The sequence below is a fragment of the Typopeltis vanoorti genome, chromosome 5 (assembly GCF_054136105.1).
Source record: "Typopeltis vanoorti isolate ZY-2024b chromosome 5, IOZ_Tvanoo_1.0, whole genome shotgun sequence".
NCBI lineage: Eukaryota > Metazoa > Arthropoda > Arachnida > Uropygi > Thelyphonidae > Typopeltis > Typopeltis vanoorti.
Genome location: NC_143553.1, coordinates 94752868 through 94776023, shown reverse-complemented (window position 1 = coordinate 94776023; position 23156 = coordinate 94752868). Strand labels below are relative to the sequence as shown.

The 23156-nt window shown below is 34.6% G+C and overlaps 1 protein-coding gene across 1 annotated transcript in view; it reads left to right on the top strand.

Annotated features, from left to right (window-relative positions):
* Positions 1–1146: 1146 nt before the first annotated feature.
* Mys45A (SDA1 domain containing protein Mys45A) overlaps positions 1147–23156 on the top strand; it is a 203423-nt gene continuing 181413 nt past the window's right edge. The window contains exons 1-5 of the mRNA XM_090393262.1: positions 1147–1211; positions 12913–13078; positions 17916–18020; positions 21447–21545; positions 22076–22258. Of these exons, the coding sequence (XP_090249388.1) occupies positions 12989–13078; positions 17916–18020; positions 21447–21545; positions 22076–22258 (477 nt within the window). The 5' untranslated portion in view covers positions 1147–1211; positions 12913–12988. The remainder of the gene's footprint in view (positions 1212–12912; positions 13079–17915; positions 18021–21446; positions 21546–22075; positions 22259–23156) is intronic.

The following is a 23156-nucleotide window of genomic DNA, read 5'->3' as shown; positions in this document are numbered from 1 at the left end:
TGTGAGATGCTTTAATAATAATAATTTTTATTTATTTTATTCGTACGGGGTTCCCCCGAACTATTCTGAGGGACGAAAAACCCGAGTTTCTGGGAAAGAAACCCTCTACCCCCATATGAGACCTGCTAACTCACCTTTAGTCGAAAGAGAACAAATAATGGTTCCTCACGTCACTGACGGGAATTGAACCCAGGTCTTTCAGACCAAAGAGCTTCGTCTATGCCGACTGAGCTACTGAGGCTTTATAATAATAATATAATAATATAATAATAATTTTATTATTATTATTATTATTATTATTATTATTATTATTATTATTATTATTATTATTATTATTATTATTATTATTATTATTATTATTATTAAATCAGCTAACCCCTTTTTATTTCCGTATATAGGGAGTGGGCGAGGCTTTTTTTTTTTTTAGCCCTATCTAACTTTTGTAGACTGGGTGGGCAGTTCAGTCTCCACTGGTAGTCCGGTACCCAATCAGAGATAGCTGGCCCATGGCTATCACTAATTAAGCGGCACACAGTGAAGAGAGACGGCTCAACAAGTTCCGCCATCTCGTGGTCCCTAACCCTAACACTCGTATTTAATGTCTGAAATAATGTGGGTTTTACGGTCGATTTTCTTGAGTTTACGGGAAGAAAAAACCCACTTGCCTGTACCAGAGATCGACTAACTCGGGAACCGGTCGAAAAAAGGCTTAGAGAAATTTCTTCTAGTCGCCGACTAGATTCGAAACCAAGAAGTCTTCCTTCGTGCGGAAGGAAGACTTCTTTGTCTTCTTTGTCAAGCGCATTGGTCTGCAAACGCCACATCCACTGAGTTACACAGGCTCTTAATATCTATAATAATAATAATTTTTATTTATTTTATTCGTGTAGGGTTCCCCCCTCCCGTTCCTCGAACGCCCATTAGGACCGGTTGATCCCTCCTAATGAGGGATTAAATATGTATTTTTGACTGTAGCAAAAAAAGCTACTAAGGCTCTATAATAATATTATTATTATTATTATATAATATAATAATAATATCTATAATAATAATACCTTTAATAATAATAATAATAATTCCTAACTTTCATATCATAGTTCTCCTTCCAGCCATCTATTTCTTGACACGATAACCATATCGATAGATGGCGAACATGCGTGCGCTGTAAACACACGTGTTGGAATTTTGTAGTATCCTAAGTAGTCCTGAAGGTATGTTTCAATAGTAATGTAGTGTAAAATATTTAGTTGATTTTCAGAAAACAAATAAGAGGCTTGAAATGCTGATAACAGAATTTTTCGATATTGCTGATTCTATACTAACCGAAGTGTTTTGAAACATTTCGTTCACTATTTATAGTGTTGATATATTCTACATTTTAGCTCCCGAATTTAAATTTTTTGGTTATGGAGTATATGCGTGCCTTTACTTTCGGAGCTCATAAAAACTTTATGCTCACAAACCTTCATTAGATTCTGATGGGCCCTTACTTCGCGAGATTTTTTTTGTTATGAAGAGTCCTCGACTCCTTGGAGGTAAAGTAATAATAATAGACATACCACTGTCTAACACGAAGATTAGCATGCAAAGCATACCCAAATTTACTAAACACCTGTCACCAAACCTTTTTCTTCTAATGAAGTGCAGTTTAAAGAAATCAATTTTAATACACGATGAGCCTTCCGACTCCATGGAGAGTGCAATAATAACAACATAGCATGCTTATTTTTCTATGGAGCACCCTTGTGTTTTGAATGCACTGTCTATTTACCTGTGATTTAAAGAGTAAAACTATTATGACAAATAATTCGTGACATAGGTGATTTGATATATGTTTGATAGACTGCACTTGAATGGTTTGGGAATTAGATGATTGGAGAAAGTGTTCAATGAGAATATGGAAGTGCAAAATCAATGAAACTAGAAATATTAAAGAGGAAACAATCAATTTGTAATGGGACAAATGAGTGTGAGTGCAGGAATGACTGAAGAAATAGCCTCCCCTGGAATGATTGTGAAGATATGGGTTCCCAGGTTTTGAATCTGAATGGGAAGGTAATGACATTATATAAGGATAACTGTAGCCCAAGGGAGTGTTGAAATGCATAAACATGAAAATTGGTCATCTCATTGTCATTTTACATTCACAATTTGTACTAATTAAAATCTAAAATTTTACATGGTAATGAAATAATTTTCAAAAATTATGGAATGAATTAAAACTTGCATAAAATGGGAAGAAAATTTGCTGTACCTTTTGAACCTCCCCTTATCCCCACACCATCATCATCATCAAATTCCTGGTATATACCATCAAGGGGTATACAGGATATGATAGTACTACATGATGAAAAATTTACATCATTACTAACTTCCTATCTACAATTTTCTCCCACAGTCTGTTACCTGTCAAAGACTCTAATATTATCAGATCTTATATTTCTGTCTTCTAAGGCACTTTTTATTGTATCAATCCACCAATATCTTGGTCTTCCTGTGGGTCTTTTTTCCTACCAACCTGGCAAAGAACACTTGTTTTGCTAACCTTTCCTTTCCCATTCCGTTTAAGTGACCATACCACCTGAGATTAGCTCTGCTAACACATTCCTGGATGCTGACAATGTCAAGTTCTTTCCTAATATCCTCGTTTTTAATAAGATATTGCCATTGATGTCATCTATTCATGCCCTTAATTTTTCTCAGGACTCTCATATCTGTGGTCTCTAGGCTTTGGTCAAGTGTTTTGCTTCTGACCCATTTCTCAGATCCAAAAGTTAAAATTGGTTTGAACACTGTCTTGTATACAGCTAATTTAGTGTTTTGGCAAATTTCTCTCTTATTCCATATAAATTTATTCAGTTGACTTCCTACCATACCAGCTTTGTTGATTCTGTTGTTGACCCCCACACCATGATGTAATGAATGATTGGTACTTCTTGGAATGCTTTTACAGCTGTATAAATTTCTACATAAGGTCACATGACCAAAATGTTTTTTGTAAGTAAAATTCAATTATGCCTTATACTTCTTTGAAGTAAAAGATAAAATTATAAAGTACATTATTCATATTAATCAAGATGTAAAATAAATAGCTATTACATTACATCACTTTTATAAATGAAGGAATATGTACAAGTGATTAATATTACACTCCATTAATGAAAATATAATGACATGTTGAAACTCTGTTTTAGAATGGTCTACTGATTTATGAGAGTAAGAAAGATGGCTCAACAAGTTCCGCCATCTCATGGTGGAACTTGTTGATCTGTCTTATTAAGTTTTAAGTGCCCAAAATTAGTCAGAGCTCTTGTAAAGTAAATCAGCATGCAATTTTTATCTATATTCATTGTTAATCTCAAATTATCGCTGTCAACGAAGTTAAATTATCTCTGTCAAATGAACTTGCTTATTGTAACAAACAAAAATTCTCTGTAAAATTTCCATACCGTTAATGCTATTAAATTCACTGTAGCAAATCTTCAGTTATAATAAGCTATTCCTTTGTGCTGTATATGATCTAGTAATTTCTAACGAGTTAGTTCATTTTAAGTGTTCCACTTAAAATGAGAACTTTTTTTTTTTGTAATAAGACCTCTGCGGCTATCATAATTATAAAATAATTATAATTGTTTTGTAATTATAATTTTTATAATATATATTTTATAATAAATATAAAATTTTATAATCATAATTATAAAATATACCACAGTAAAAACTTTTTATTGCATAAATATTTAGTCTTGTGTATCATAAGACATCATCAGTGTAAATGAAGAACAACAGTGACGAAATTTCAACAAAAGAAACAGTAAGCCACATGCATTATGCTAGAATCCCCTATATACATGCAATTGGGGTTACTTAGAATAAAAACAATAGATCGGGCTTAAAAAAAAAAAACACCTAATGCAGTTGAGATAGCAATTTCCCAACCTTTATGAATATTCCTCATATTGAGACAATAGAATTTTAAGTTCCAGAATTTCCATCAGTATTGTAGACTTATTGAATTCACAATCACATCTGGTTTTCACATACAAGGATAAGCTATTCGAACAAGTTGAAGTTACTGTGGTGGGCTCACCACTTGCACCTGACATGGCTAATTTTTATCTGGCATGCCTGAAAGAAAGAATCTTCTCTCTCTCTCTTTCATGACCCAAAACTGTCTGTTTGGCTATGTATAAATGCCTTTTTTGCTATTTGGAATCGCATTCATTTCTGCAAAAAAATTAACAATTTATATTCATCTTTGAATTAAATTTACATTAGAGAAAAAATTATTAAGTGGGATTTCTGTTTTGAATGTGTGTGTATATATATATATAATGGGAACCTGATGGATCATTTTCAGCATTCTGTTTATAGAAAAAACACTTTTACAGGTTACTATCTTCACAATGCATCTGTCTATCATCCATCTCAAAAGTATGGTATTGTGAAATTCTTCAGTCTAGAGTACACAAAATTTGTTTCTCCTAAGAATCTCTCCAACAAGAATTAGAAACTATTAAAAAAAACAATCCAAGAATAGCACAGAAAGTAATTAATAGCCCATCCCTGTATCTTATATTAAGGACATTTTTGAATGTATTGCAAAGATTGTTTTTAAGGCAATACAAACTCATCACTACCTTCAAGCCAAATTTACAATCTCTTATACTTTCTCTTAAGGACAAACTTTCACCAATAATGCTGTCCTATGTTTACTAAATTTCATGTTCATGCAACTTGTCTTATTATGGAAACACAGGATGATCAGTTAAAAAATATATTTCTGAACATCAAGACCATATCCAGCTTATCAATTCTCATAAGTCTGGCCTAGCACAACACAGAATTGACAACACTAGCCATGCCATCTGATGGAATGATATCCAACTTTTACACTAATTTATGTATAAATATGAACATTTATTCAAGAAACATACTGAAGCCCTATCTCACCAACTGAACCTTAATTCTAATAATTGTTATTCTCAACTGTATTTTTTTTTAGACTAATAGTTTTATCTTTACACACAACTGCATGTATGGAAGTAGTCTAATGTAACACATACTTTACTGTTTTTATGTTCAAATTTCTTCATCACTGTTGTTCATTTACACTGATGATGTTTTACAATACATAAGATGATACATAAATATTTGTACAATAAATAATTTTAACTGTGGTGTACATGTGAGTTTATATTTATGAGCTGACTTTGAGCTAGGAAGCTGTCTAAAGCAAGTTTATCTGATATTTGCAGATGGTACATAAAACTCTTAAGAAAGAAAGCTACTGTTTCATACAATGAGAATGATCGATAATATGGTTATCAGCATTTGCCACATTTATGATATAATGAAAATATTTTGAAAATATTAAAACATACACAAAGATTATTGAAGAAAAAATGAAAGAGTTTGAGAACAGGAACCAAACCTTGGAGATTCAATGGCAAACCTTGAAGAAAACCCTGATTGATTCAGCCAGAGAGGCATGTGGTGAGGTTGTCTGCAAGGATAGAAAAATCAGGACTCCATGGTGGACACAGGAAGTTAAAGAGGCAGTGAAGGAAAAGAAGAAATCATATCAAAAGTTCCTGGCTAATAAGTCAGCTTTTGCTCTTAGAGAATACAGAGACAAATGTAAGAAAGCGAAACATTGTGTAAAACTAGCTAAACAATAGTCATGGGAGGACTTTGGCAAGAACATAGAAAATAAATATCAAGAAGGTGGTAAGGTATTCTGGAGGTTGTTGAAGAAGCTTAGAAATGGAGGAAAGAGGGCTGTAAAAGGAGTTAGAGATGATAAAGGTGACATGAAAACAGGAGAAAAAAAGATATCCTTGAAGTATGGAGTAATTACTTCGAAAAATTGCTAAATGAAACAAGCAGTGATAGCAAGCATACAGTCAGGAATACATATCCATACTTGAAGTAGAAAAAGCCATCAAAGGCTTGAAATGTGGAAAGGCAGCAGGAGTAGATGATATTCGACCAGAAATGCTGAAGTATGGTGATATAAGAGTCTTACAGTGGGCTGAACTGCATAGTTCAGAAAGCCTGGACAGAGGGATGAATTCCCGATGATTGGAGTAGAGCTCTAATAGTGCCCATATATAAAAAGGAAAATAAAACTGAATGTGAGAATTACAGAGGTATTTCCCTACTGAGTGTTCCTGGCAATATCTATGCAAGTATACTTGAGAAACAGTTGAGAAGAATTGTGGAAGAAAAGTTGGTGAAGAACAAGCTGGATTCAGACCAAATAGAGGCTGTCAGGATCAGATCTTCACTTTACGACAAATAGTCGAGAAAGCATGGGAATATAACAAAGATCTGTATTTAAGTTTTGTCGATCTGGAAATGGCATATGACAAGGTGCCAAGAGAGAAGCTATTCAATACTACAGTTATATGTGTCAATGGGGCATTATATCAAGCAATACTTAGTCTTTATTTGAGTTGTAAGTCGGCAGTTAGAATTGAAGAATGTACAGGAAGATGGTTTAATGTTAAATATGGTGTGAAACAAGGATGTACATTATCCCCTCTGTTATTCATTATCTATATGGATCAGATTATTAAGGAAAGTGGTATTAAACATGATATCAGAATTGGAGATGTTAATGTCAGCTCTTTGCTTTATGCGGACGATGTTATATTTCTGAATAAATCCGTTACTAGTTTGCAAGATTCCCTAACTAAATTGAATAACTGTTGTATTAGATATGGTATGAAGACAATGAAAATAGGTACAATTGTTGAAAATGTCAACTGTGTTGTGAACGTGTCACCTGTGGAATAAGTAAAACATTTCAGCTACTTAGGCATGATTTTTAGTGAAGATGGTAAATTAAATATAGAAATAGACAACAGAATCAGCAAAGCTGGTATGGTGGGAAGCCAATTGAATAAATTCATATGGAATAAGAGAGAAATTAGTCGGAATGCTAAATTAGCTATACAAGACAGTGTTCAAACCAGTTTTAACTTATGGATCTGAGAGCTGGGTCAGAAGTAAAAACACTTGACCAAAGACTAGGGACTGCAGATATGAGAGTCCTGAGAAAGATTAGAGGCATGAACAGATGGCATCAATGGCAATATCATATTAAAAATGAGGATATTAGGAAAGAACTTGAGATTTTCGGCATCTAGGAGTGTGTTAGTATGGTCACTTAAACAAAATGGGCGAGGAAAGATTAGCAAAACAAGTGTTCTCTGCCAGGTTGGTAGGAAAACGACCCAGAGGAAGACCAAGATATAGGTGGATTGATACAGTACAATGTGCCTTAGATGATAGAAATATAAAATCTGATAATGATAATATTGGAGTCTTGACAAGTAATAGACTGATTTGGAGGAGAATTGTAGATAGGAAGTTAGTAATGATGTAAATTTTTCATGTAGTACTATCATATCCTGTACACTGCTTGAGGGTACATGTCAGGAATTTGATGATGATGAAAATATTTTCAATCAGATTTAAAATTTTCGCTTCCATGATAAAATATGCGATTCTTCTTAATGTATTTTGTGGTTACTGCCATGCTTATTATGAATTCTGCACATTCTTCCTAGAAATATCAGGTATTGACATTGCAGGTAAAGAATACATCTGTCGCACCTATTTCTATGATAAATGAGGAAAATATCCAGAAGCGATGCATGCATCTTCCTCTGTCATCGGTCAGTATCCAACTTTGATGGATACTGACGATGATCCATCATTGTCAATTAGAGCTTGTGCATTGCTGTGCAATGATGTTCGCTTTCAGCATAAGCAAAACAACAAAATATACACAGCTATAATTTAAAATTTTTTTACATTTCCTCTACTCCTTTATGAAGATAATCAGAAGGTGAACTGAGAGGAGGATATGGACAGAATAATAATGAATTTTGTTGAAATTCTTAAGTCTTTTAAATGTGGTGCTATAATGAATAACCCATTAAAATATATTAAGCACCTCTATAGTCCAGTTGGAAGAATGACAACATATTGTTAGAAGTCGCCGCTAGAGGGATTCGTAGTATGTAGTGTTCATGAAATCTCCTGATGAGATAAGCATTATTTTCAGTTATCGTTGATAAATTTACTTTAATATTGCGTAGTTTTGTTTGCCTTGCGTATCTTAGTGCGTCTGTTTGTGTGTTTTTGGTGTTTATAATTTATAATTAGATAAAATACTAGAAAGTATGGCTCCAGTACAAAGGAAAATGGTGGCCAGTAATGATGGTTTGCCGTCTTCTTTCAAGAACGGTAATGTAAAGGAGATGATTCAGTGTACTATCTGCAAAATGTACGCTTTGCGGAGTGTGGTTAGATGATAATAAAGGAGTGAATGTGTGCAGAAAATGTAAGGAGAATGAGGAATTGAAGTGTATTTCGGATCGTGAGTGTGATATTTTTGTCAAACTTCAGAATGAAGAAAATAGGGATATGACAAGAAATGGTAAGGTTGTACCAGAGAATTGTGAGAGTGTGAATATAGAAAATGTGAATGATGGTATTAATGGTGTTACAGAGAATAAAAAAGATGAGATAGATGCAATGAGTGAGATCGCATTGTTGAATGGTGCGATACAAAGGGTAAAACATCAGCTAGAGCGTATGAGCAAAAGTCGACTGAATGAACCAGCCAATAATAAAAAGTATGACAGGAAAAATAGGCATATGAGTGTGAACATGAACAAAATGAAGGATAGAGTGCTGTATGGAGACTCATTAGTACGAGGTGTGTTAGGAGAGGATTTGACAAAATCGTACCAACCTGGTGCGATCATAAAGGATGTAACTGAGTCTGTTAGAGAGCAAAAGGAAAGGGTGAAAGAAATGATTGTTGTGGCAGGTACAAATGATTTGAAAGGAGATAAAATGGAAATGATAGAAGACCTGAATGAATTGTTTGAGGTAGCAAAAGAAAAGAGTGAGAGAGTTAGAATGATTAGTCTTTTGCCACGGTATGACCGTGAAATGTTTAAAAGGAGGGCCATAATTGCGAATAACTTTATGCGTGGGTTATGTATGACAAGTGGTGTGGAATTTGTGGAGTGAGTTCGATGGGCGAAAGGATCTATTATAAGATGGATGGCTTGCATTTGAATGGTTGTGTAAGGAGACTTGAGAAAGTGTTGCTGAATGTAGTGGATGTGCAAATTCAGGGAAACTAGATTTATTAAGTGGAGGGGGGGTAGATATACAGTCCTTAGGGAGGCAGTTGAATGTATGAATGAATATAATATGCCCGAGCAAATAAGGACAACAAATCAGAGTGGGATAGTTAATATAAGGCATCAAGGTAGGGTTGGGGATAATGGGGGTCTTAAATTCATCTACACTAATGCTAGAAGTATTAGGAACAAGAAGGAAGCGTTTTTGGCCATGGTTGGCACTTCCAGACCACAGGTTATTGGTATTAGTGAAACATGACTGACTGTAGATGATATAGCTAGTGGGATTGAATGTGATGGGTATAGTGTGTTCAGGAATGACAGGGAGAATAAAATGGGGGAAGAAGTATTGTTAATAGCTGATGAGCTGCAGCCAAGGAGAATAGAAGTTGAATTGCAGGATAGAGAAAAGAGCACATTTGAGGCCATTTGGTGTGAGATTGTGGCTAGCAGAACTAAATATACAATTGGGTGCTGCTATAGACCAGGTGATGGAAAAGATGGTGGTGACAGTATGCACAAGCAAATAGAAGAAATGAGTGGAAGGAGGGTAATTATTATGGGAAATTTCAACTATGGTCGCATTGATTGGAGTGAGGAGAGGACACACGGGAGGAAGGAATTGGATTTTATGCGGTTATTAAGGGATAACTATCTGCGACAGCATGTAATGACCTAGTAATTACATCTGAGGATTTGGCTGTAACAAATAATATGACCACGTTGCCACCAATTGGTGAGAGTGATCATAGGGTCTTGACTTGGGAGGTGGCTAAAGGTGTGGAATTTACAATTAAGACAGGGTACATATGTTATTATCGGGGTGGAAAGTATGAGAAGCTTAGGAGTTTGATGGGTTCAGTGCCATGGCATGTACAACTGCAAGGACCAGAAGTTGATAGTGCATGGGAGGCAGTTAAGAAGTGTTTGCATGAAGCAATGGCTGACTGTATACCTAGAGTCCGAATAATAAATCAAGTAGGGGTTAAATGGATGAATAACACCATTAAGCTTGAGCTGCAAAAAAAGAAACAACTATGGAGGGAATTTAAGGAGAAAGGTGACTGTCAGGCACATGAACAGTATAAAGCGCAGGCCAGAAGGGTAACGAGTGTGGTAAAAAAAGCAAAAAAGGATTACGAAAGAACATTGGCCATGCAGGCTAAAGAGAATCCTAAATAGTTTTTTCTATATGTAGCAAGTAAATGGAAAAATGTACATGGCAGAATGATTTTAAAGAATGCCGATGGTAGGGAGGTAACTGAATCAGTTGATATAGTTGAGTTACTAAGTGAGCACTTTGCAAGTGTATATCATCCAGGTGGTGACATTGCAGAAACGAATAAACCAGTAGATTATACGGGAATTGTGGTGAATGAAGTGGAGGTGAGTAGTCTATTGCATAACCTCAATGTCAATACATCTGTGGGATTGGATGGTATACCAGCTCGTGTCGTACGAGAAGCAGCTAAAGAATTGTCAGTACCCTTGACCATTTTGTTTAATTTGAGTCTCAGGTCTGGGTTAGTGCCGAGGGGGTGGAAAGAGGGGAAAATAGTTCCACTGCATAAAGGTGGTTCCAAGACTGCTGTTGTAAATTACCGACCGATTAGCATATCAGGAATCATTGTCAAGGTCTTAGAGAAATTAGTCAAGAAAAGAATACAGGATTGGATAGATGAAAATGGGATATTGTATGGGGGACAACATGGTTTTGTGAAGGGTAGATCATGCCTCAGTAACTTGCTCACGTTTTATAACACAGTGACGGCTGAACTCGATAGGGGTAATGGGTTTACAGTGATACTACTGGACCTTGCCAAGGCCTTTGACAGGATACCACATGGAACCCTAATCAGTAAACTGGAGCAGATGGGGATAGATATAGGGTTGGTGAGATGGATAGGAGGGTGGTTGAAGGAGAGATACCAGAGAGTGGTTTATTCAGGAGTGGAGTCTAAAAGACGGCTTGTGACTAATGGTGTGCCACAGGGCTCTGTTCTTGGACCACTGCTTTTCAATTTGTTCATCAATGATATAGGATTTGAGAGGATGTGTTCACATGTTTGCTGATGATGCAAAGTTGGGTAGAGCAATTGTGAGTGCACAGGATGTCAAAATTTTACAGGATGATTTGGATAGTTTGGAGGACTGGGCTAGGAAAAATGGATGTCAATTTAAAGTGGCAAAGTGTAAGGTTATGCACTTTGGGGTGAAAAGAATAGCAGCAGTATATCGCATTGGTGGAACCGTACTCCAGGAGATTGATGAGACCAGGGATTTGGGAGTGTTGGTGGATAGGGAATTGAAGTTTAGGGGGCACATTGCAAAAGTGACTAAATCAGCTCATCAAATCACTTGGCTTCTGAAAAATACTTTAACATGCAGAGACAAACAAGTTGTTGTTCCTCTGTATCGAGCCTTCATAAAACCCCATCTGGACTACTGTGCCCAGTTATGGGCACCAGGGTTTCTTCGTGATGGGGAGGAAGTGGAGAGGATCCAGAGACGAGTGACCAAGATGATAGCAGGTCTGTGGAATGAACCTCATGAGAATAGGTTGAAGATTAGTGGGTTGCAGAGATTGGACGATAGGCGAAGGAGGGGTGATATGATTGAGACATTCAAATTACTGAAGGGTTTCTATAAGATTGATCCAGAAAATATTTTTGAAAATATGACTGGTGGTGGGAGGACTAGAGGCCATGCATGGAAGCTGGGCAAGAGCCTGGTTGACAAGGATGTTAGAGCTAGGTTTTTTACTTGGAGAGTGGTGATTGAGTGGAATAAGCTTCCAGAGTCTGTTGTGGGTGCTACGAACCGTAAATGAGTTCAAGGCAAGGTATGATAGATACTGTGTCAATGTCGAATAGTTGTTCTTGACATGATGTTAGGGCCTCCCTCGCTGAGTCTCTCGACTCCTTGGAGTTGCCCGGAACAATAATAACAACAATAATAATTGCACCCTTTGATTGGAAAAGGCCAGGGTTTGATTTTCATCATTACAAGAAGAATTTTTATATGGGCTTTTTCATGTGAAGGTGAGTTAGCTGATCTCATATGGAAGTAGCAGGGTTTTTCATCCAGCATACAGGTAAATCAGCCATCAAAACATACAATTTGCAAACAAAAAATGTTGTTGGTGGTCAGTAGACGGTGTTGATGGTAGTTGTGTGTAGTAGGAGAATTTAGTAGTAGGGTAGACAGTTAGGTGTGTGTAGTGGACTTGAAGTGCCCTGCTGCAATGAATTCTTGGATTGTTTGGCGATGTCACATAATTATCATACTGATTTTTGCAGTAAAAATATCTTAGCTGAGTTTGAAAAGAGTTTTTACCATAAAGTTCTTTATAACTCTATGGTAAAATATGTGAACAAGAAATGGTAAACACAAGCCTATTAATGAAAAAAAAAATGGTAGAAATAACCCTGAATGATCATCTTTCCCTTTACATGTTAGAATCAGTGGCCTATCACAGTAAGTAACTTGACTTCATAGAAACTTAGTTAATTCCATGAAAACTGAAGAGTCCAGGAGGAAAAAATCCCTATCATTTCCACATAATATAATGGGGATTTCAACTAATGGTGAGTACCATCTTACTCACCATTGGCTTACATTTAAAACTTGTAATTTATCTAACAGTGGTTAAACATGTAAAAGAGCAATTCTAAATTTTGCTTGTAATAAATTAATTGCATATAATAATTTTGATGTCAACTAATCACAATATTATTTTTTACAGATTTCAACATCTGTGTTGGATATAAACAATTTTGAGTCCCTACTCTCCATTTCATTTTTTGTTTAGCTTATAAAAAATGAAAAAGAGAGTGAATAACCAACTTCCTAATAATCTTCCACAACTTCAAAATTTAATTAAACGAGACCCATCATCTTATAAAGATGAGGTAAGTTCCTAGTTTTTCTTTGTATTTCACAACATTTTTGTATTAATTAAAAAAAATGTATTTCTCAAAAAATTACATTCTTATTTTTATTCAGATTTTATCTAGCCTAAGCAAATAACATGAACTTTTGCACATGAAATATCTTCATAATTAGCCTCTCATATAGGAATGTGAACAGCAAGTTTGAAATTACAGCACCTTTATTACTTAATCTTAAAAGTTTGAATTTCAGAATTCAGTAATAAAGAGTGATTTCTCCTGTGATTTCAAGCTTACTGTTCACATTCCTAAATGTTGATTGGGACAAAAAAACATCCAAAGGGTTTGGGAAATATTGCTAAAGTTTTTCATATACTGAGTACAGTTGACCTCACTGCAGTTAGTATCCTCTAAGGTTATTATCCTATAATATAAAACCTGGGCTACTCCAACAAGAGTATTGCCTTGCATTAAGTTTCAGCCACTTTTAATCTTTATTAATCTCAAAGGTTGGGGAGCTAGACTTGTGATGATACTGAGAAGAGATTTCCAGTTATAAAAATTCATGTTATATTGTATTGTAATCTGATGTTGTTCACAAAATGTTCTGCATTCCTCTTTTTTCAAGCTGATACTGTGTATAGGAGCTATCTTAAAGTATTTTAACTCTTTCGATTTCTCCATAGGATGAAAAAATTAAAAATCACCCTTACCTTAATCATTTTATATTCTCATATTGTCATTTGAGATATTAAAACCATACCAGAATTTCAAGTTATTCTCTTTTATTAGAGCGCAGAAAAAAAAAAATCTTTAGACCATTATTATTATTAGTAGTAGTAGTGCTACAACTAGATTTCAACATTGAAGCCTCTATAGTTTAGTCAGTAATGATGTTCTTTGACCAGAAAGATAAGTTCAAATCCCAAACGAGAATAATAATAATGGTCTAAAGATTTTTTTGCATACTGGGATAGTCTTAAAGAAATTAAATCAGATTAAAACATAATTCTTCCAGTTCTGTTATTCATCTAGTTGTGCTTCTATAGGGCAGTTGGAAGAATGACAGGATATTGCACCCTTTCATTGGAAAAGACCTGAATGCACAGAGAACAGGGCACCTGATAGGCATCAGGGGCAAGGAGAGATTGTCAAGTGCCCTGTTAGATCTTGAATAAGGACCTTTCATCAAAAGGATCATTCATTTCAAGATTTAACAAGAATACAATAATAACCAAGAAATACTTGTACTATTAGTAAAGAAACAAATTGTTAATAGAGAACATAATTGAATTACCTTAAAATGAAGTACAAAAAAAAGGAGGAATTTGTCTTTCTAGATAGAAATATTGTTGTTTGAAAACACTAGTAAGAAAAAATATTCTATGCAAAATGTATGTCAATGTAAACGAAGGTCCAAAGGTTGCATGTGAGTTACCCATGGTAAGTGTAACACCCGAAGCAAAGGTATTCATGGAAAGCGAATTGAACTTGCGTTTCCCGAAAAGAGTGCTCTTGAGGAGAAGAGTTGTGACTAAACAACTTAAGGACCAATAGGAAGGCACCATGAGAAACTTCTACAACAAAAAAGAGGGCACAACAAGGGATAATAAAATGCAGGTTCGCGCAGGTTTCAACCCCCCCCCCCCCCCCCCCGTTTTTTTCTGTTCCTGTTTTCTTTCGGACCCACGATGCTGACCAGCAGAAGGGAATTCTATGACTTCGGATGGCTGGTTTCTCCCCGTTGCTGACTGGCGAGCTGTATGCGAGATGACGGTATCCACCGTCTCGGGCCATTGGTAGAAGTGCCACCGGAATGAGACAATGGAGAGTTCCTCTAGGGAGACGGGCAGTCTGATGATGGTGACCAGCGAGACAAGCGCTTGCCCAGCAGAGTGCAGAAAATGGTTGTACAGGACGAGCGAAGTGACCTCCATGTGGACGCAACCCACTAAAGCAGTAAAGTATCTAACTGTAAAGGACAGATGAAGGGGACATGGTAACCTCATGCGGCAGTGGTAATGTACAGAATTCTCTTATATTATTAACAGTTAGCATTGGAGGAGAAGGGTGAATCAATTTCTAGTTGGAAGACAAATGGACAATTGCCTAGAGAACCTTTTGAATGACTTATATGCATTGTAACTTGTTAGCTCCATTGGACTGGTAATCGGATGACTTAAGTTCTTCTGTGACACCTAATTAATGTGGTGGGGTCTGTGTTAGCTTTTGAAGTTAAAATTGTAAACTTGTAATTTCCCATGCTAAGTGTGTTTTAATTGACCAGAGGATATGAGTTATGTTCATTAAATAGTGTTCATTTATGATTGTCAGTTGATTTAGTATAGGTATTGTGATAAGCTTTTGACATGTTTAAACCTAATTGTAAACTCATTAGATCTTTAATGAACATGTTTTACTATGTAAGCCTGAGTTTTGCTTGAGCACGAGACTAATTTATCACTCATAAAAGTTTGAACCTATGCATAAGGGGAAGGTATAGAATAATTAGAATGGAGAGGGCTATGACTGCAAACTGAGATCTCTACAGACGTTATATATATTTAACAAATTTAATTAGCTGTTAGAACTCTGGAAAAGTTTCTCTGAGCAAGAATTCTTCTGTCCTAGGATTCTGACTGGCGCAGCTGGAACAAACAAATTTGTCAGACTTCGAAAAGGAGACGCCCCAGAGAGAGACTGGAGATTTCATTCTTAGTTGGCACAAGAGGGGATAATAGTAATATAGATTTAAAGAAAAACCACAACGTAACAGGCCCTATTCGTGCTGACGTTATTTTGAACAGGTGGAACCATGTCCATTCATCAGATTTGATATTCCATATCAGAAATTGCAAACCTTGAATCAGCCAAAACAGATCAAAAAAACCTATTTGATCTGCTTTGATTCAAATTTTCTCTACCAAACCAACTTATCACTTTCATTTGCTGTCTCTGTTAGTTTCCAAAGTCTGATAACTACTCTAACCTCTTCAACTCTCTCACTCTCTTTCTCTCTAAATCTCAATTTTCTATACTCAAAATACCATAATAACGAGGTCATTCTTCTTGGAGACTTCAGCATCCACAACTCAAATTGGCTTCCCTTCTCCAGTCTCACTGATCAAACAGGCAGGGATGCTGAGGTGTTTGTCATTAGCAGTGACCTAATACAGATTGTCAATTTCCCTACCTAAATACCTGACACACCCCTCCAATCTGTCAACACTTGATCTCTTCTTAACAAGCTTCTCTTCCTGCAGATGCCACTTCTCCTCTTGGTAACTGAGACCACAACCTCATGTCTCCTTTTCCTTTACCCTCCAGTTCTCAGTCTTGTGTATTTATTTGGCACTACAAGTATTCAAAATGGGGACAACCTTCATGACTTCTCCTTTCCATGATACTGCTTCAGTTGTCCTGATTCAAACACTTGCTCAGACTGAATAACAGAGATCATCCTCACCTCATTAGGAATGAAGGCCCTCATCTCTCATTCCACCTGAAATCCCCAATCACCTTCCAAACCTTGGTAAGACTGATCATGAGCTGCTGGAGTTTTGTCAAAACCAAAACTCCAGCAGCTCATTCCATCTATATTGCAGCTGACAATGTAAAAGAATCAACAAATCCATATCAGATTTTGAAAGGGCTAAATGCTGCAAACTCACCTTCTGTCCAAATGGCAGTCAAGCCTTAATTAATGATCCCTCTCTCTCACATCTCCACTTCAATCCTTTTCTCATAGACATTCAGTTTACAGATACTTTTACAGATGGTGCTGTAATGTCTGGCCATTGCTGTTCCTCTACTTTCCTTCAGAATCTTAAGAGCAGGAGCTGCTGCTAACCAACACCCATTTACAGTCCAGCTTGAAACTTGCCGAACCAACTTCTCTGCCTCCTCTTTCATTCTATCTACTTCTGTTTTTTGGAACAGTCGTTTCCACTCTGTTTTCCACAGATAATATAGCCTTGAGCTGCTTAAAAAAACATGAACAGATTTCTCCTTTCTTCTTTTCCTCTTGCCAACAATATCACCAATATGCTATAGGTCTTGTGACCTTTCATGTGTGAATCAAGATATTAAAAAAAAAAAAAAAACCCCTGAAAAGTCTGGCTTTGCTTACCATGCCATTGACTCTAGGCACAGTTTTTTGGAATCAAACCAAGATTCTTCACTTGAATATATTTAAATTTGATTGTCTGTGTTTTGAAACTTTTGAATCTTTACAACATCTTCCAGATCTTAACTGCTTTGATTACATAAGTAAGCAGGTGTTACGTGATTTATGCTGTGATTCATGTTTTGAATGTTGTCAGTTGATCTTTCTCTGATGATATCCTTGTAACATAGGGATGAAATATATTAGAATTAAATAAATTCTCGTTTTCTGTATATGTGTCAGCCATTAAAAAATAATATATGTCTACTACAAATGTTCCTTTAATACATCTAACCACTGTAACAGATGCACTCACTATATAGCAAACTGCAGAAAAATCCCAACCTAAGTCCTATAGATATATTGCTGTCCTAAAAGAATTATCTATAGTAAATGATCCACTAAAAACTTGTTCCAAGTTTACTATAGTGCAGGTCAAATATACATCAGGCCAGAGGCCCTGTAATGTAGACATCAAAATATTACAATCAAAACCTTTCTTTTGAACTGTCATAGTTATGTAAATACAGTGACTAGATGTAAGTGTAATATTTAAAAATTAGGTATGTGTATCTCTCTCTCTCTCTCTCTCTCTCTCTCTCTCTCTCTCTCTCTCTCTCTCTCTCTCTCTCTCTCTATATATATATATATATATATATATATATATAACTAATTGTGTAAAATTTATTGCAGTTTCTTCAGCAGTACCGTCATTACCAGTCATTACTTCAAATTTTTCAATTCAAACCAAATGAATATGAGAAAGACTTGGATGATGTGGTTGCTTTTCTTGCACAAGTGAGTAGCTTCTAAGTCTTAGTAATTCATGAATTGTTGTTCCGAGACCTTAAAAACCTGTGAAAACTCTTCATAAAGATTGATAAAATCTTATTTCTAACATTTATGGTTGAAAGGTAACACATTTTAACTTTTATAAAGCATGTAAAACTTGACTCTGATTACTTATGAGATTAGAAATTAGTCACTGCTGTTTATATGTCATTACTTCAAATTTTTCAATTCAAAAAACCAAATGAATATGAGAAAGACTTGGATGATGTGGTTGCTTTTCTTGCACAAGTGAGTAGCTTTTAAGTCTTAGTAATTCATGAATTGTGCAAATATGTTATAGTCATTACTCTGGTGAATTTTTTGCTAGAATGAATTGTCACAAAGTTGATTACTGCTAAATTAAAGAAAATTCACTGTATGAAAATTTTCCTTTAAACTTTTCTTTTATAGTGAAAGTTAAAAGTTTTGATGTCAGTTTAGTTAGTTGAGTGCCAGGTTGTAGGTTTGAATCCCAGTGTGGCATAGATTTATGAATATCTTTAAGTGATAGAAAATTTCATAGCCTGGTATGAAACCACCACTCTGTTTTATTTTGAAGGTCTGAAGTCACTTGAAAAAGACCAAATGTAACCCTAATCTCAAAAGACTATTTGGTCTCTTGAGATTAGGGTTATACTTGGTTTTTGTTTTATTTAATGCTTCTCACTCATAGTACTAATGTACAATAGATTTATTTGCAACAGTTATGGATGGGATATACATAATATATCATCATCATCATCATCAATTTCCTCGTGTAGCTGCAAGGGATGTTCAGGCTACTGTAACTCCACTACATGATTAAGTTTTCATTATTATTAATTTCCTATCCACAATTTTCCTCCAAATTAGTTTATTACTTGTCAGCACTCCAGTATTGTCATATCTAACTTTTTGTGCTTCTAAGGCACTTCTTACTGAATCAATCCGCCTAGGTCTCAGTCTTCCTCTGGGTCTCTTTCTGTCATCTTGGCATCTAACATCTGTTTTGCTAACCTTTCTTCACTCATTCTATTTAAGTGGCCATACCACCTAAGATTAGCTTTGCTTACTTACACATCCTTGAATGCTAACAATGTCAAGTTCGTTTCTAGTATCTTCATTTTTAATATGATTCCACCATTGATGCCATTGGCTTCAGTCCTGATATCTGTGATTTCTAGTCTTTGATTGAGTGCTTTATTTCTAACCTAATTCTCAGATTCATAACTTAAAACTGGTTTGATGTAGTTTGGTGTTTGGCTAATTTCTCTCTTATACCACTTAAATTTCAGCTGGCTACCCACCATTCCAGCTTTGCTTATTCTGTTGTCTATTTCCAGATTTAACTTACCATCTTCACTTAAAACTGTGCCTAAATAGATGAAATGTTTCATTTGTTCTATGGGCTCTCCATTCAGAATGCACTCGATGTGTTCGGTGTTTCTGCCTATTTTCATAGTTGTGGTCTTTTTATTGCACGTCTCACATAATGATAAAGGATTTTCATTAATGCTTCCATTATGAGTTTTGTAGATGGAAGTTATTCTGAGTGTTCTGAAGGTTTCTAGCTTGATTTTGACATCAGGATCTGCAGATGATAATATTTTAAAAAAACATGCACATTTCTTGCAGTGACTTCTCTTCTTGATTATTTCCATAACAGAAATATATTAGCATTATTCCTTTGTTCAGGTTTTCTTCAATGCCCAATGAGTAACTTTAAAGATATTCCTCATATTTGTATCATGTGATACTCTGTTGATATTTTTGCTTATGCTTCCAGGATTCATAATTAAATAATTTAACCATTTTAATGAATAGTTAGCCATACTTTTAGTTATCCTTAAAATTTTGTCAGCTACTAAGACTACTGCAGTAAAATGCAGAAGCTGTCTCTTGTGAAGAAGGACAGTATATGTTGCATATCTACTTATTTAGTAATGGAATCACATAAGGATAAACAAATAAACACTGAATAACCATGAAAACACCTCCACTTGGCCTTACAATTAAGGCACAGGCTAAGTTGTCCAATTCTCACCCATACACAGTGGAACAGTAAGTGGATGTCAGCCCCAACTAATTATCAGTCCTTATATATTGCCAATCAAGGACACTGTCAATTAGATGCTGAAGTGGTCTCCAATGTTATTCACTTAAAAAGTTAACTGACTCAACTATGAACGTCAATTTAACTTGAGAATAAGACTTGTTCTACTTTTTATATTTGGGGTGTATTATTAAGTATACTGCTCAGTGATTAATATTCCATGACGTGAGGAACCTTTATCTTTTCTCTTTCAACTAAAGGTGAGTTAGCCATCTTATATGGAGGTAGAGGGTTTTTTTTGTCCCTCAGAACAGGCAAACTGGTCTGTGAACACATGCGGATCTATAGTCCTAAAATAATCCCTCATTAGGAGGGCTCAACTAGTCCTAAGGGACAGTGGATGATATGGGGAACCCCACATGAATAAATAAATAAAATAAGCAATCATTATTAGTTATCATCGGATGACACCAATTACAGTAACAGAGAAACTTATCATCATCCTATTCTGGTGTATACCCTCAAGGGAATGTGCCAGGTATTATGATATTCCTACCTAATTAACACTGATGACTAATTTCATATCAACAACTTCCTTCCAAATTGATATTGTTTGTTGAGTTTATGATTTGATCACTTACATTTTTGTTCCTCTGAGGTGCTCTTTATTGCATCATTTCATCTTTGTTCCTTTCTGATTCTTTTCCTGCCATTTTGCTTAGAGAATGCATTTTGTTAATCTTTTCTCATTCTGTTAAATATTAATAGTTAGTTTTATATATATATATATATATATATATATCTTTGTTTTCAGTATGGTTTTGGCAATGATGTCATCATTAATGTTCACTCCCCTAACTTTCCTCAGAACACCCATATCGGTAATATCCAATCTTTAATCACTTATTTTATCCATATAAATTTATTCAACTGGCTTCTGAACATAAGTCTTATTTATTATATTATCTATTTTCATATTTAATTTGTCACTAAATTATCATTAAATAGCTAAAATGTATAACCTGTACAGGTTATGCATTTTAGTAGTAGTGAACTCGTAGTTCAGTAGCAAAACCAGTTCACTAATGAAAATGCAGTCTATGAAACTAATGAAACTCAAAAAAAAAAAAAAATCTAATGCAAAATATACTCTGAAATTATAATATCGACTTCACTATATATGAAGGGTCATTTATACATCAGGCGAGATGATGTATGCTTATTTAAAAAAATAAATAAATTTTTATGTATAAAATGAACTTCAAACTATTTAATTAAAAGGTTATCAGTGAGTTATCCTTATATCACTTGTGCATTTCATATTAAAATTAACATTAAGACATTTGAATGTATTGTTGTAGGTGAGTCATTGTTATCCAGAAGATTTGGCAACTTATCCTCAAGAATTAATAGATGTGTTGCAAAGACATTCAACTGTTTTGGATCCTTCAATGAGAATGGTTGAGTATATTGCTTGTTTCTGATTTTAACCCTAGAACTATATTTTTTGTATTAAAAAAATGGTCTGTACATTTTATGTTAATTTTGTCAGAGAACATAGTTAATCTTGAAAAATATCAGTGGTATTTTGTGAATAAGTTTTTTTTTTTTTTTTTTATATATTTAGTTTTTAGTGAACACAACTACAGCAATAATATTATATTAATTCTGAAGGTTTTAAAAGTGATGCTGTCAATATAAAAATTGTTATGCTTTGTAGTTATTCTACATGAAATTAGATTTGGGATTAAGAAGGGGAAAAATTTGCCTTTCCCAAACTATTTTGATTAAAAATTTCTTGTTTAATATTTGAAGTAAATAAATTTTCAAATTCATGTGCATTAACAAAATTTACACTAAAATTTTTTGCATGCTAATAATGGAAATACACTGGGATTAACAATTTTAGCTTTGGCATATAATATTCTTAATTTTGCAATCTTACTTTTGATCTATTTTTTTTTTGCTCATTTTTGTTGTTTATTTTTAGTCTTTTTGCCGTGCTCTTATTCTTTTGAGGAATAAAAATCTCTTGTCACCTGTGGATCTCCTAGGATTTTTCTTTAAACTTTTACATTGTAGGGATAAGCAACTTCGGAAGTTTTTGCAGACCCATATTATTACAGACGTTAAAAATGTTAATGCTAAGCACAAAAACAATAAACTGAATACAGTAAGTAAATTATAATTTTTTCCCCCTTTATATGTGTGTGTGTATATATATATATAATATAAAATATTAGTAATAGTATTTTGTGTGTGTAATATATGATATTTAATATATTAATATATGATATTTAATATATATATAAAATCTTAATTCTTTTCTAAACTGAAATGATGCCTGTGTACTAATTTGACTGGAATTATGCATTTTTGAATCATATTAACTTTTAGGATTGAGTTTACCGATGATATGTGGTCCCATGTTGTATTTTAAGGAATTTAAAAAACAAACAAAATCTTGTACCTAGAGAGAATAATTGTAGAAATGAAAAAATGGAAGTTCAACTTGCATGGAAATAAATTTAATAGATATAAAATTTTTGCATAAGTATCAAAGGCATCCTGAGCACATTCATACTGGATACAAAATAAAATGCCTACTTTGGATTTTTTTTCTTCACCCATCCAGCTTCCAATAAAAATCCAATCCAGCATCAAATAAAAATTTATAACTTAAGCTTTTTAGCTCAGTTGTAATAAATGGCATAAGTATTATAAACTGATAGCTACAAAATTTTTCTCTTATACAGTTTTGTTCTTTTCCTTCCAGTTTATGTGAATAATATCTACATATGTAGTTTGTCTGCTACAAAAACCTATTCTTAAGCAATCATACATTCAATCTTTTTTTTTTCTCCATTGCAACATTTAATTTATTATCATTATTATTATTAAGAGAGACAGACCTCCAAGAAGTCAGACTTATCGAGGGAGGCCACATACTACTTGTGCGCACACACACACACAATATTCGATGGGAATCTATTCCCACCACTCTGAGAGAAAATCTAGTTATCATCCCATTCTTGATGGCATTCTTTCTCAACTTCAAAGGATACCCTCTC